The following is a 14,862-nucleotide window of genomic DNA, read 5'->3' as shown; positions in this document are numbered from 1 at the left end:
TATAAGTTGTCCTGGCTTAAACAAGAATTTCAGGGTCTTGATGAGCCTTACCCCCCTCTTTAAGGGCGTGGTCCCAACGCCGCGACAAGATGTCTGGTTTGGCGTTTTTAGTTTTCCAGGGCGGTATACAACTTTGAAGTCAAACTCCGCGAGGTTGGCCGCCCATCGAGCTTATCTCGGTTTCAGCGCCCCCCCCCTTTTTTTTTTTTGCTGGTTGGTGACGACCGTGACCGTATCTTTGTAGGAACGCAGAAGGTGACTCCGGGGGTGGTGTACCTCTATGGGATTCCGGGGACAACCCCTTGGCGAACCCAGGCTGGAGGAAACCCAGAGGTGTAACGGAGGTAAAGCGAGCCCAACTCATGCCTAGGTTCGGAAATATGGGAACTGAGGATCTTATCATCCACTAACTGACCCTTGGCTGTGAGGGTAAGGGCCTTCCATTGGGCTGCCGCATCATCCCTAGAGATAGCTTCGCCAAAGGCTGCTCTGAGAGCATCCACAAAGGAATCCCAGCACTTCCATTTCTCATCTAACACCACAGACATCCCAGCTATCCGGTTGGCAGAAGCTTGGTCAATGGAGCTGTGGTAAGCCTCATACCAGTTGGCTGGGGCTTCTCCTTCCATCAGGTTACCAGCATATCGGATCCTAACCTCTTCGTAGGTAAAGAACTGGCTTTCAATGGAGAAGACATTCTCACATTGCCTGATGAAGGTCTCCACATTGTTTGCTTTGCCATTGAACTTGGCCTGAGGGTGTGCCTTTGGTTCTCGGGCCCTGGAGGCAGCGGAGGGGTGTGAGGGGGCCGGAGGTCTCATGAACTGTGTCATGGAGGCCAGGAGCTCTGTCTGCTGCTTCTCCAGCATCTTCCTGAGGTATCTCCGCCATCCTCTCCTATCTCCATACTCAGGCTCCGAATCTGAACTATCTGAGTCCCCTCCCGGGTTGGGATCGCCACCAACCGGGGGGACTATTCCATTTTGTCCACCATTACCCGCTGGTTCTGGGTTCTGGTTTTTTCTCCACCGGGGGTTTCCCTCCGGCTGGAGGTTTCCCTCCGGCTGGAGGTTTCTCCTGGGAGACTTCGCTCGTTGAAGCATGACACAATGGCACCTAACTCCTTGTCGTGAACGTCATAATTCCGTTCGGCTTGTGACATCATTTTGGAGTAAAAGACTCCTGGATACCACTTGTTGTCATCTCGGTGGAATTGGGACGGTATGCTAGATTTAGCGAAGTTGGAGGCATCGGTCTCAATCTTGGTAGCTAGCTCGGCATCAAAGTGGGCTAGTACGGGGGCGGATGGAAGGCCTCTTTCAGGACTTCGAACGCATGCTCCTATCCCTCAGACCAGGTAAACTCGGTGTCCTTGTCTCCTTCCACGGTTAGTGCCGGGTTCGGTTAAAGCCGGACCGAACTCCTGCTTCGGCTAACCACGCTGATTCTCGGAACTGGAATAGGAGTTCGCTTATAAAAGCGGGGTATCCGTCGAACTAAGGAGGGTAAGAATTCTTTTCCTTCTATTCATTCTACACTCCAGGGAGTTCGATCTTTCCACACCCAACACCAAATTTATCACCTCCTTTCAGCAATAATGTTTTTCTTTATTCTATTCCTCTCTTTGTTCATTGCGATCAATTCGTCTATTGTACAAGCGTTTTTATCTAACGCTAGTCGATCTCGGCGGGGGACAAGGCTTAGATCCTCAACTGGTGCGGTTGTTACTGATCTCCTGGAGCTGGATGGTGGTAACACCATCCACGCTCGGAGAGTTGCTCGTAAAGCCGTCCGATCACGGAGTGCTATGAGGTAGGCATGATCCAGCGAGTTGTGTAACCTCTTCTTACTACCGCTAATGCTTCCACAGGCATGCTGTTCCTCGGAGTTTGGAGACCTCGACCTTCGATGGCCATTTCAACCAGGTCCCATTTCTGACTCGGGAGGATTACCGTCGTCCTTATCCCTTCTCCCAACCAGGGGACAGAAGTGTTGGTCAGGCTCGTGTCCGTGCGGCACTGATGGAGAAACGGGAACAGGTGCGGTGGATGCGGGATGAGATTGCGCGAGATGGAAGGGGAGCTGAGTGGATGCGGCAGCGAGTGGTCCAAGAAGAGGCAAGGGAGAGACAAAGACTGGCTCTCCAAGCATATTACGAGGCATGGTGGCGCCAGAAGAAAGCCAGTTATCCCCCTCTTCCGGACTCTTCCTGCCGTCATCGTGGACGAAGTAACGTTGACTTTGGTTGGGACTGGGGCCCAGATGGGGAATGGGGGCCGTTGGTCAATGGGACTATCAGGATTTTCTAGGAGCGATCCTGAATGTGGTCTCCTTTCCGAGCGAAGCTGGGCGCTATAACCCTTTGAGCGAATGTGGGCGCTATAACCCTTTGAGCGAATGTGGGCGCTATAACCCTCTGACGGATACAGTGGAGACCATAGTAAAGTGTTAGCCTCTCCCATGCCAGCCTGAGCTGAAAAAAAAAAAGCTAACTGCTCGGTTATTTCAGCCTTGAAAGTGGTCCTAGGTGTTCAGGTAGGTTTTTTTCTTTCTCGTGGGGTTCTTTAAGCGAGGAGCTTAAAGTTATACTGTAACGGGGGTGCCTTGAAGGGGCGCGACCGTGACTTCGATCAGGTAGATAGGCAGAAAGGAATTCGACAAGCTATCCTTTCGGCTCGTTCGATGGAAAGATAGAGTTTCATTTGTTTGATCGTTATTTGTAGTCTAGAAACTTAATAACTTTAAGGGGGCTCCTCGCTGGTAAAGACTCCCTGATCCCCCCGAAACCAAGCTGGGGCAACCGAGTTCCTTTATGGAAGTTCGGCGCCCCTTCCTTCATTACCTCTTTCCTTTTTTCACTGGCCGTCCGCCTTTCAAATAATCTGGGGGCACCACCTATTTTCTATCAGGGGGGAGGAGAAGAGTTGCTACCACACCGCGGACGAATTTTCGTCCGAGTCAAATCTCGCAATCCTTGCCAAGAAAGGGTCGGGATCCTAGGAACTAGAGGAAACAGCCGACCAGACAGCAATTGCTTATTCAGAGTATTTAGAATAGATTTGGGTGTTTTTAAAGCAAAGGTTTGCTTTGGTAGTTTGGGTCGCACTCTTACTCCCCCCAAAGATGCACCGGGCTGAAACAGGAGGGTTCCGGCGGTTCGACGCTCCGGGGGTTATTTTTGGGGGTCTAAAACGTGTTTATTTTGCAGTGTTTCCTCAACTCCGCAATGCGTTCATTCAACCACCCCAAATGGACCGGAGCATCGCCAGGATCCTTTCTGACGTGGTAAAGCATATTTTCCGGGCATCGGCTGCAAAGTTATTGCGCCTCAAAGGTTGAATGCCAAGGTAGGGTAACTTATGTTTGGGGTTACCCTTCCTTATTTGGTCTGCTCGTCCTGCTGCTCTAGTTTTGGTCCAGTCGTCTAGCTTGACTTGTAAGACTTCTTGCTCGCCAGGATCTCTACCCTCTATACCAATAGAGGTAGGGGCTCATTGCCCTTCTCTTCACCCATCGATGAAGAACCAGCTGCGGTTAACCTAGGGCCGTATGGCTTGACTGGTAGAACAGGTATTTTTGTAACAGCCCTACTGTGGCCCTGTTACATACTCCCCTCAAAGGTGCTCCGGGCTGAAACAGGAGGGTTCGGCGGTTCGACGCTCCGGGGTTATTTTTGGGTCTAAACGTGTTTATTTTGCAGTGTTTCCTCAACTCCGCAATCCGTTCATTCAACCACCCAAATGGACCGGAGCATCGTCAGGATCCTTCTGACGTGGTAAGCATATTTTCCGAGCATCGGTTGCTAAGTTATTGCACCTCAAAGGTTGACTTCCAAGGTGGGTAACTTATGTTTGGGTTACCTTTCTTTATTTGGCATGCTCGTCCTTCTGCTCTAGTTTTGGTCCAGTTGCCTAGCTTGACTTATAAGACTTCTTGCTCGCCAGGATCCCTACCCTTCATACCATTAGAGGTAGGCGTCATCTGCCCTTATCTTCACCCATCGATGAAGAACAAGCGGTGATTACCCTAGGGTCGTATGGCTTGACTGGTAGAACAGGTACTTTTGTAACAGCCCTACTGTTGCTCTGTTACACTACCCCCTCTCCGGTAGACTCGTCCCGAGTCCAACCTAGGGTTTTTGGTATGATACATTATGAGCATACAAGAAAATGTAGCTCTAATAACGATTCCATACTGACTTTATGTACCGGGGACAGCCTTTCCACGTATCGCTAGGATCCGGTAGAAAAGTTGTGGCGTGCAAGATGGAAAATCAGAAAATCGGATAGTTGGGCGAGAAGGATCCTGAGTACTTATACTCCAAAGGATTCCATTCTCTGCTCCCACTTCCTTACTAAGTTCTGGTGATTCCTTCAAGTGGAAGGGAAGCACTACCACCGCTACCCCGCTTCTCTCTAAGCGTTAGCGGGTGCTTCCTGTTCCAAAGGCAACCACCCTTAGTCAAAGCCTTTGTAACACCTGCAGTCTTGGTTGTCGCACAACCGGGACCTGCATGAATGAGCTACCGCTCAGGCGTAAGCTTAATCATTGCTGTAGAGCTCTTCACTTATTGTAGACTTTCCCAGGCATAGTCCCTGCCACTACGGGCGGACTTATCATGCTCAGAGGATGTAGAGGATCGCCGAGCACTCAGAGCTTCACTCTGGCTGGCCTTCTAATCATTGGCGAGGCATAGACTCGTCAGTCATTGCTCCCATGAATAGATCCTCTTCCTAGCGCTCAGAATGTAGTTACTCTGACAGCTGGTAGCTAACCACACTGCCGGTACTTGCATGTCACTGTGCAACTGGCTTCTATCAATAACTCTCAGAATGTAACTGGGCCCTGTGTGTACTCATACACCAGACAGTTGAAATGGCTCCGTTACACTCTATTTTCCGCATCCATTTCTATTAACAAAGGAAAACCTCAAGTGAAAAACGTGTATCCCAACAAAGGGAGACCTGTTTTCTCCACGCTTGTCCCAGAACACTCCGGTGCATCGGTTTCCTTCACTTTCCTGTATTGCTTCCCAGTGAAACAACGGCATCCGAACACTGTCAGACCGATGGGAAAAAACGCCGTATTTTGAGGATTTCTAAAGTTTCACCCATGAGTCCTGTGATTTTCCGGGATACTTCGGATGGAACTCTCAGAGTGTCTCGTCTGCCGTTCCTTGCAACATTTTGTACGGTTCCCGGAAGTCTTCTGAGCGATAGCTCTCCCAGGTAATCCGATATTGCACGAACTTCTCCCCACGATCAGCCTTGAACCTCATCCGGAGGTGGAATCGCTATAGCTCGTTGAGGGTCCTTTGACTCCCAATACGGTTCCAGCAGAGATACATGGAAGACATCATGAATGTTCCACTGAGAGGGTAGATTCAGCCTGTAGGACGTGACACCAAGTTTCCCGACAACCTCAAAGGGACCCGATTTTAGTAATCTAGTTAATTTGATGATCGCTTGGTTAAGATTTTGCGTCGGTCCAGCATCACCTCGTCCCTGACCTTCAGTTCTGAAGCACTCATATGTTTCTGATCATACTATTTCTTCCGCTGTTCTTGCGCCGCGCTGGACGCGTCGAAGTTTTCTAGTTTCCATTTAGGTGAGGACCAAGTGGAAGCTGGTTGAAACCCTTAGTTCGCGTAGGACGGCGATACTTTGGTTGACTCTTGGGTGGCCGTGTTGTAGGCTTATTCGGCAAGCGGGAGTAATCTTGCCCAATCGTCCTGCTGATAGAAGCAATATTTTCTGAGATATTGTTCTAGCGTTCAGTTGACTCTTCTCAGTTTGCCCGTCAATTTGAGGACGATCTGTTTCAAATCTAGAGTCCCGATCGGAGATAATCTCCTCAGGAAATCCATGCAGTCGCCATATCTCCCGTAGGAAGATTTGAGCAAGCTCTTGGATGGTTGCTTTGGTCTTGAACGGAATGAAGTGGGACATTTTGGTGAAACGGGCAACGATAACCCAGATACGGGTATACCCTCAGATTCAGCAGGCTCACGATAAAGTCCATTAGATGGAGCTCCAAGTCATAGAGGGGACCTCTAAAGGTTGCAACGTCCCATACTTCTTGTGTGTTGAGGCCTTAACGCGTTGACATGTATCACAACTCCGAACGTATTCTTCCACATTTTTGTCCATCTTTATGCAAAGGAGAGTGCCTGAAGGCGTTCTGCCGTTTTGAATTGTCCAAAGTGATCAGCAGTCTTCGAATCATGTAGGGCGCTCAGGATCTTGAGCTCCAGTTCTCGATGATTTGGAATGTCTCACTTTTCCTTATAGAAGACGTCTCCGTCCTGTAAAGTGAGGTATCGGTTCACCAGATTCCCAGAGGTGTTCTCAATGGCTTTTCTCAAGGAAAGGTTCCTGGATCTAAGGCTGCTCGAGCCCGGATTTCATCCAGGAGCACCGGTGTGAGTTTTGCAGACTTGGGCTGATCTTGCCATGCTGAGCTGATCATAACGATCGGGTGTTGGACAGGACCCATTATAAGTTGTCCTGGCTTAAACAAGTGAATTCCAGGATCTTGATGAGTTTTACCCCCCTCTTTAAGGGCGTGGTCCCAACGCCGCGACAAGATGTCTGCTTTGGCGTTTTAGTTTCCCAGGGCGGTATACAACTTTGAAGTCAAACTCCGCGAGTTTGGCCGCCCATCGAGCTTGTCTCGGTTTCAGTGCCTTTTTTGCTCTGTGGGAACCCGGGGATAACCCTTGTCAATCCCAGGCTGGAGGAAGCCCAGAGGTGCAACGGGGGTAAAGAGGGCACAGCTCATGCCTAGGTCCGGAAGGAGGGAACTGAGGATCTTATCATTCACTAACTGACCCTTTTAGCCAGTCTTCCACATCAGATGAATAATGCTATTCAGGAAGGAGTCTATTCCCCCTTGGCTGTGTGGGTGAGGCCATTCCATTGGGCTACCGCATCATCCCTAGAGATGGCTTCGCCAAAGGCTACGGTGAAGGCATCCACCAAGGAATCCCAGCGCTTCCATCTCTCGTCGTACACCACAGGCATCCCAGCTATTCGGTTGGCAGAAGCTTGGTCAATGGAGTTATGATATGCCTCATACTACTTGACCGGAGCATCTCCATCCATCAGGTTGCCAGCACAATGGATCCTGACCTCTTCAGAGGTAAAGGACTGGCTTTCAATGGAGAAGAAATTCTCACATTGCCCGATGAAGGTCCGCACATTGTTTGCTTTGCCATTGAACTTGGCCGGGGGGAGGTGTCTTTGGTTCTCGGCCACTGGAGGCAGCGGAGGAGTGTGAGGGGGGGCCGGAGGTCTCATGAACTGGGCTATGGAGGCCAGGGCTCTCTCTCCTGCTGCTTCTCCAGCATCTTCCTGAGGTATCTCCACCATCCTCTCCTGTCACCATCCTCAGGCTCCGAATCTGAACTATCTGAGTTCTCTCCTGGGTTGGGAGCGCCAACAACCGGGGGGACTATTCCATCTCCTCCACAATTACCCGCTGGTTCTGGTTCTGGTTTTTTCCACCGTGGTTTCCCTCCGGCTGGAGGTTCCTCCTGGATGACTTCGCTCGTTGAAGCATGACACAATGGCACCTAACTCCTTGTCGTGAACTTCATAACTCCGTTCGGCTTGCGACTTCCTTTTTTGGAGTAAAGACTCCTGGATGGCACTTATTGTCATCTCAGTGGAATTGGGACAGTATGCTAGATTTGGCGAGATTGGAGGCATTGGTCTCAACCGTGGTGGCTAGCCCAGCATCAAAGAGGGCTAATACGGGGGCGGATCCATCAGCAAACCTGTAGCCTTCGCCAGACGCCCGGGGCGCTCAGGGCGCTCAGGGCGCTCGGTAGGTAAACTACCTCTCCAGAGATACCGCCAGTGCTCCTGGCGAGGTCTGGCGCACATTATTCCGCCCCAGCGCACACTAGTCCGCACAACGGGCCCCGACACTAAATAATAGCGCCCGGTGTAACTAGGACGTCACTCTACCCGCCAGAGAACGCCAGTTGCACGGTTGGATATCCTGACTGCTCCTGGAGCACTCTTCACTGCTCCAGCGGGCTCTGGGGATAGAATGATTGCCCTGACTCCCCCTGACGTTGCCGGATGGGGTGCTTTGAAATCTGGCTCATGCCCGACGTACCGATTCCTACATGTCGGCGCCCCGTTCTCTCTAGGCATACACCTCTCCGCCGTTCCGGCCTCTGGTATTCACAATTCCCCCATGAGATTACAAAAACATCACTCGCACGACGATCTCTACTGTCTCCAGAGCACTCGCGACTGCACTTTGAGAATTGGTGTATTCAACACCGTGATCCTCCGCCTAATACTAAATACAATACGCCATTTAACACCCTAACTAACCCTGATACAATATACGAATCAGAAGAAATCCCCCACTATCTCTCTCAGCACTCGTGATTGTTCTACACATCCTCCTCCCCCCCCCTTCGTAATCCCCCGCTACAGGTAATTCCGGCTCTTCTTCTTCCTCCTCCCCCTCCTCTTCGGTGTCAATGCCGCGAAGTCGGGCATTAATCACTTCGTCCTGGGTGCTGTCGGAATCAACCCGACCTCCTGGAGCACTCGTGGGTCTTCTCCGAGCATCTCGGAATGCGGCAAGATCGGCAGCCAGAGCTTCATAGTCCTCACTAAAACCCTCCTCCGGTATTATCTCAATCGTTACCCCTTTTTTATCTCGTATCTATTAGGGTTAGCATTTAGAATACCACTCGCATTACCGGCATCTAGAAGTATCATACCTTTTCTCGAAGGTTATCTTTGATTACCTCCAAGGTTGCCTCCTGGTTCTGTTTACTTCTCCCCTTCCAAGTTTTGCTCATCCTGTTGAACGTTTCTACTCGTGTTTGGATGTCAGCTTGGCAATCCCGTATAGCCCTAGGAGCATCCGTCATTGCTCCCAAGGCACTCGCCATATCAATGAGGGCATCGGGCCATACTTACTCACAACACTCTCATTCTGCGACTGAAAATTATCAGGCTTCACGTAACTCCCTGTTGACCACGCCCGAATGCCGTGCCAGATCGCCGTCGATATCAGGCAAATAAGGGTAGGGGTTATCCGCTCTAGAAATTCGGGATCCCTAACCCCTCGCATTCTTACCCCATCGAAGTATTTAAAATACAATATATCGATAATTTCCGGAGCCAGGAAGCGCAGTCGGTCGGTCTAGAATCTGTTACCGGCTATCCCGAGTGCTCTCTGGGCATCCACTGGCATCATACCTCGTAATGCTGTTGGGGGCTCAAGAAACGATCATTCTTCAAAAGGTATTCCACTTGAGCCGCCCTCGCCTCAGGCCCCACAAAATTTCCAAGCCCGTATATCGTAGAGTCCGCCAGGCGCCCTTTCACCTCGTGCATCAAGTGGGAACGGACACGGGAGTGCAGACTTCTGACCTATCATTCTCAATTATGCTTCCAGAGCACTCGTAATCCTTTTGGGGGCACTCACCTGTTTAATAACGACCTCATCAAGGTCTACTCTACACCCCACTCGGCGACTAGCAGTTGCCCACATGCTCACTACCAGTACCGAAAGTCTTGCTGCAGGTGGAAAGGGCTCATGTAGAAGAGTATGCTCCCCGATTACCACGCTACACTCCCTCTCAATCCTCTGAGCCTGCACTGACAGCACATTTGCACTCCTAGAGTTAGGGACCACAGACCTCTGAGTCAATTGGCTCAAAGGAATGTCGCCAGTGTTCTCAAAGACGTCGTGAGTGTCCTCCGGAATACTAACCTCGCTTCCCGGAATCAAAATACCCTCGCTTTCCGGCATCGGAGTACTCTCGTCCCCCCCCTAGATGAGGAAAGGTACTCGATTTCGTAGACTCTTCGCGATCTACCTTGACCGTGAAGTTGGCTTGAAGGAATCTGACGACTGCTCACAGAGTTCTCGCCAATTACCTCGCTAGGCGGTGAAGAACGATATGTCCGGTAAGTGGGGGACGACTCCCCGTATCGAGAGCGCATCGAGGAAAAATCGATATGGCGCGTAGAAGAGGTATACTCATGAGCATAAACAGGTGCAGAGGGCCTAGACTGTGAGGGTGTTGGGGGTGCTCTCTGGGATGCCGGGAGTGCTCTCTGGGATGCATTCTGGCTGGGTGCTGAAGTGGGTGCTGCTCTCCCTTGACCTTGTTTACGTATTACTTTCGCGCCCGGTCGAGTTCCCCTCTGAATCGTTAGCCACTAATACTTACATGTTAAAAAGCATCAATGAGCGAGATAGAGTCGAACCTGTACCACGTCCACCGACACGTTGGAAGAAGCAATGACCTCCGCTACCGCGCCAGTTGGTTTCCTCCGAGCATTGCCCAGTGCTCTGGCAGTAGTCGGCTGAACTGTATGAGGTCTCTTTCCGACAGTCTGAGACTTCTGGGTGTAAGATGGGGGGGGGGCTTGAGGTTCATCCTCCGGTTCATCCTCATCCTCCTCAGAGCTCTCGTGGTCATTCTCCGGAGCATCATCATAGTCTGAGTAGCTAGTATCAACTATTTCTTCCACCTCTGGCGCCTCAATTGCCTCTGGCGCCTCAATTGCCTCAGGCTCCTCCTGCGCTTCAAAATTATCAGTATGATCCTCGGGGAGATGAAATTCTACCCTCCTAGGACTGCTCCTGCCAGTGGGGGTTTCGGAGGAACGGAGAAAACCTTTCCGAGTTATTTGAGCGGCGGTGGTTGATTGACTACTCCGAGTGCGGGCTGGCAGTGGAGTCAATGTTCGGTAAGATATTTCAGACTCGTCAGTCAGTAAATCTTCATGTTCTTCAGGTCGTTTTGGGAGTCGTGGGCGCTTTGGGGCAAGAGGTGCTGAACCGGAGGAGCGCTTGGTGGGAGCCATTCTGATGACTGGCAGGAATATCCGCAGTGCTCTAGGAGCACTCGCGATATCTTCGATTAGAAATCAATTCTTGGCGAGAAAATTTGCGCCGCTAATCAAGAAAAATTTGCACCGCTAATCCTCTTACGGCAGGGATCATCCTATGTTACCACAATTTCTGCACTCAACCGCATCATTTATCATCACTCGTTTTACTGCACTTTCTGAAGCGGTACCGAGTGCTCTGAGAGCAATCTAGGAGTTTGATTCGACTTTGAAATAAAAGCAATGCAATTACTACCTGGAATAATCTAATCTAATCTAATCTAATCTAATCCTATCCGATATAACCCATCCATTGATATACTCTCGCAAGACAAAGGGAAATCCAAAACACCAAATCGTACCGCACCTCAATAGCTATCGCGAGTGCCAAGGGAGTAATCCTAACAACTATTAAAAGGTTAGTGACAATTCCGCAGGAAGGGAAGTTAGAGATTATACCAAAGGGAACTAATGATGCCCACCACCATCACCACCATCACCACCACCACCATCACCACCGCCTCCAGCTGGCCCACCACCACCATCACCACCGCCTCCAGCTGGCCCACCACCACCATCACCACCGCCTCCAGCTGGCCCACCACCACCACCACCACCGCCTCCAGCTGGTCCTCCACCACCACCGCCGCCCGGAGGAGGAGGAGGTCCACCCGGAGGCGGTGGAGGTCCTAGACCACCACCACCACCACCACCACCACCACCACCACCACCTCCAGCACCAGCAGCCGCGAGTGCGTCAGCAGCTCTCTTGGCTACTATCACGGCAGGTGTCCAGATCGTCCTCTGTAAGAAGTTTGGGTCAGCAACCCCGACACCCAAAGGATACTTCCTAACGTATTTGGGGTCTAAATCGTCGATAGCATCCTGCTGTCTATCGCGACGCCTAACAAGAGTCTGAATTAGCCTTTGATTACTGGCATCAGTTCTAGGCATATATACCCTCAGTCCTTTGGCATTTATCCGGTGCTTTCCCTCCTCGTAATCCGAATCCTCTGCAGGAATATCGATCATGCTATAATCATCTTCCTCAACGTGAGGGAAAGCCGGGTTCAACGGGGGAGATTCCGCACCACCCAGGTTAGCACCCGCGCCTGCTCTGTGGAGGACCGCCAATATCCTCCGAGGCCTGGCATTGCTGTTCTTCAACCAACCTTCGAGCTCCTCTGAATTGGTAATTTGTACCTCCACCGGCCGAACGGGAGGAACAGCTGCCGGGGGGACATTCTCAATTGCCCCCAGATTGTCCTGACTGCTCTGCCGGGTGCGGTGTGCTTCAGGATCAAGTTGCATAGCTCGGGGAAAGTTATCTTGGTCAAAATTCCGATGAACGAAGGTTCGTTCAGGGGATCATTCCAGTCATAAGTAGGTGGTGGGACGAGCATAAAGAATGCCCCTAGAGCATCGGGGTCCACCACGGTAACCATTATGGAAGGTCGCACGAGTTCCGGAGGTACTGCACGCTCTTTCCCTTTGCGAGAGCGTCTTCCGGCTGCCTGACCACCGCCGTCATCATCATCATCACTATCACCGGCAGCCTCTTTGAACTGACGGTCTCCCTGTCCCCTTGATAACCTATCCTTCATACCAAGATCTGCGATGAGCCACTGTAGAGCACTCGCCAGTGCTCTACGGGCATCGGAGTCACCCCCAGTCCAAATTGGCAGAAAACCGTTGAGGGAGGGCAAGTTCATCAAGTAAAGGCATAGGGCATTGAACGCAGCCATACCGGACGTGCTTTTATTGACACAACCCACATTTTGCATTTCCGCCTCTAGGCTGTTGCGGATGCTGGTGTATACTTTAGGTAGGTTGAGTAGACCTAAAGTCATCTTCGCTTTGCTTGCTTGAGTCATCTTGAATGCGGTCGAGCTCGGGAATGTCTCTTGAATACTCGGGGATGTCTCTTGAACACTCGGGGATGTCTCTTGGACAATCGGCGATGGCTCGGGTCTAATTCGTCTCTGTCGTACTGGTGAGGGGTGGTCTATTAGTTCGGACGGGCTTGCACCAGAAAATAACCGAGAGGGGCGTCGGGGCTTGAATGTAGGGGTCTTCGGTGCAAGAACCTTCGGTGGAGCACTGACAGGTGCTGGTGAGGGAGTAGTAGAGCCTGCTGGACCTGTTGAGAGGCCTGTTGCTGGGCCTGTTGCTGCTGGGTGTAACAGGGCCACAGTAGGGCTGTTACAAAATACCTGTTCTACCAGTCAAGCCATACGGCCCTAGGTTAACCGCAGCTGGTTCTTCATCGATGGGTGAAGAGAAGGGCAGATGAGCCCCTACCTCTATTGGTATAGAGGGTAGAGATCCTGGCGAGCAAGAAGTCTTACAAGTCAAGCTAGACCACTGGACCAAAACTAGAGCAGCAGGACGAGCAGACCAAATAAGGAAGGGTAACCCCAAACATAAGTTACCCTACCTTGGCATTCAACCTTTGAGGCGCAATAACTTTGCAGCCGATGCCCGGAAAATATGCTTTACCACGTCAGAAAGGATCCTGGCGATGCTCCGGTCCATTTGGGGTGGTTGAATGAACGCATTGCGGAGTTGAGGAAACACTGCAAAATAAACACGTTTTAGACCCCCAAAAATAACCCCCGGAGCGTCGAACCGCCGGAACCCTCCTGTTTCAGCCCGGTGCATCTTTGGGGGGAGTAAGAGTGCGACCCAAACTACCAAAGCAAACCTTTGCTTTAAAAACACCCAAATCTATTCTAAATACTCTGAATAAGCAATTGCTGTCTGGTCGGCTGTTTCCTCTAGTTCCTAGGATCCCGACCCTTTTCTTGGCAAGGATTGCGAGATTTGACTCGGACGAAAATTCGTCCGCGGTGTGGTAGCAACTCTTCTCCTCCCCCCTGATAGAAAATAGGTGGTGCCCCCAGATTATTTGAAAGGCGGACGGCCAGTGAAAAAAGGAAAGAGGTAATGAAGGAAGGGGCGCCGAACTTCCATAAAGGAACTCGGTTGCCCCAGCTTGGTTTCGGGGGGATCAGCGAGTCTTTACCAGCGAGGAGCCCCCTTAAAGTTATTAAGTTTCTAGACTACAAATAACGATCAAACAAATGAAACTCTATCTTTCCATCGAACGAGCCGAAAGGATAGCTTGTCGAATTCCTTTCTGCCTATCTACCTGATCGAAGTCACGGTGGCGCCCTTTCAAGGCACCCCCGTTACACTGGGCCTGTTGAGCGGCCTGTTGAGCGGCCTGTTGCTGGGCCTGTTGAGCGGACTGCACTAGACTTGGACCGAGTGAGAACTTGACTTGGGACTATGGTCTTCCGGGCAACGTTCTTTTGTGGAGCACTAGCGGGTGCTGGTGGGGTAGCACTAACCCTAAGTACGGTCGTCCGTACAAGGGCCTCTGGTGAAGCACTGCTGCGTGCTGAGGAAGCAGTGGAGACTGCTGCTAGTGGGCCTGCTGCTGGACCTGTTGCTGGGTCTTGATCGTCACTTATGTATGGTTCAGAGGGTTCAGAACTAAAGTCGGGAAAGGAGTCGGAATCAGTTAGGGTTGCTCCCCAGTTACTCGGGAAGATCCCTTCAGTGTCCGATACAGCTAGGTTAGTATTTGGCGGAGTCCGGGTTTCAGTGTAACAGAGCCACAGTAGGGCTGTTACAAAAGTACCTGTTCTACCAGTCAAGCCATACGACCCTAGGGCAATCACCACTTGTTCCACTTCGATGGGTGAAGACAAGGGCAGATGAGCCCCTACCTCTATTGGTATGGAGGGTAGGGATCCTGGCAAGCAAGAAGTCTTACAAGTCAAGCTAGGGGACTGGACCAAAACTAGAGCAGAAGGATGAGCATGCCAAATAAAAAGAAGGGTAACCCCAAACATAAGTTATCCTACCTTGGAAGTCAACCTTTGAGGCGTAATAACTTAGCAACCGATGCTCGGAAAATATGCTTTACTACGTCAGAAAGGATCCTGACGATGCTCCGGTCCATTTGGGGTGGTTGAATGAA

At 51.1% G+C, this 14,862-nt stretch overlaps 1 protein-coding gene across 1 annotated transcript; it reads right to left on the bottom strand.

Moving 5' to 3' along the window:
• Nucleotides 1–11,342: 11,342 nt before the first annotated feature.
• On the bottom strand, nucleotides 11,343–12,748 carry LAJ45_09253 (uncharacterized protein; the record flags this gene model as incomplete). The annotated part of the gene is made up of 2 exons (XM_046118797.1): nucleotides 11,343–11,991; nucleotides 12,078–12,748. 2 exons carry the CDS (start codon nucleotides 12,746–12,748, stop codon nucleotides 11,343–11,345), a joined length of 1,320 nt encoding a protein of 439 aa, XP_045967875.1.
• Between the last annotated feature and the right edge of the window lie 2,114 nt (nucleotides 12,749–14,862).

Source organism: Morchella importuna (assembly GCF_003444635.1).
Source record: "Morchella importuna strain M04M26 chromosome Unknown Morimp01GS035, whole genome shotgun sequence".
Taxonomy (NCBI): domain Eukaryota; kingdom Fungi; phylum Ascomycota; class Pezizomycetes; order Pezizales; family Morchellaceae; genus Morchella; species Morchella importuna.
This window is presented reverse-complemented; position numbering and strand designations above follow the sequence as displayed.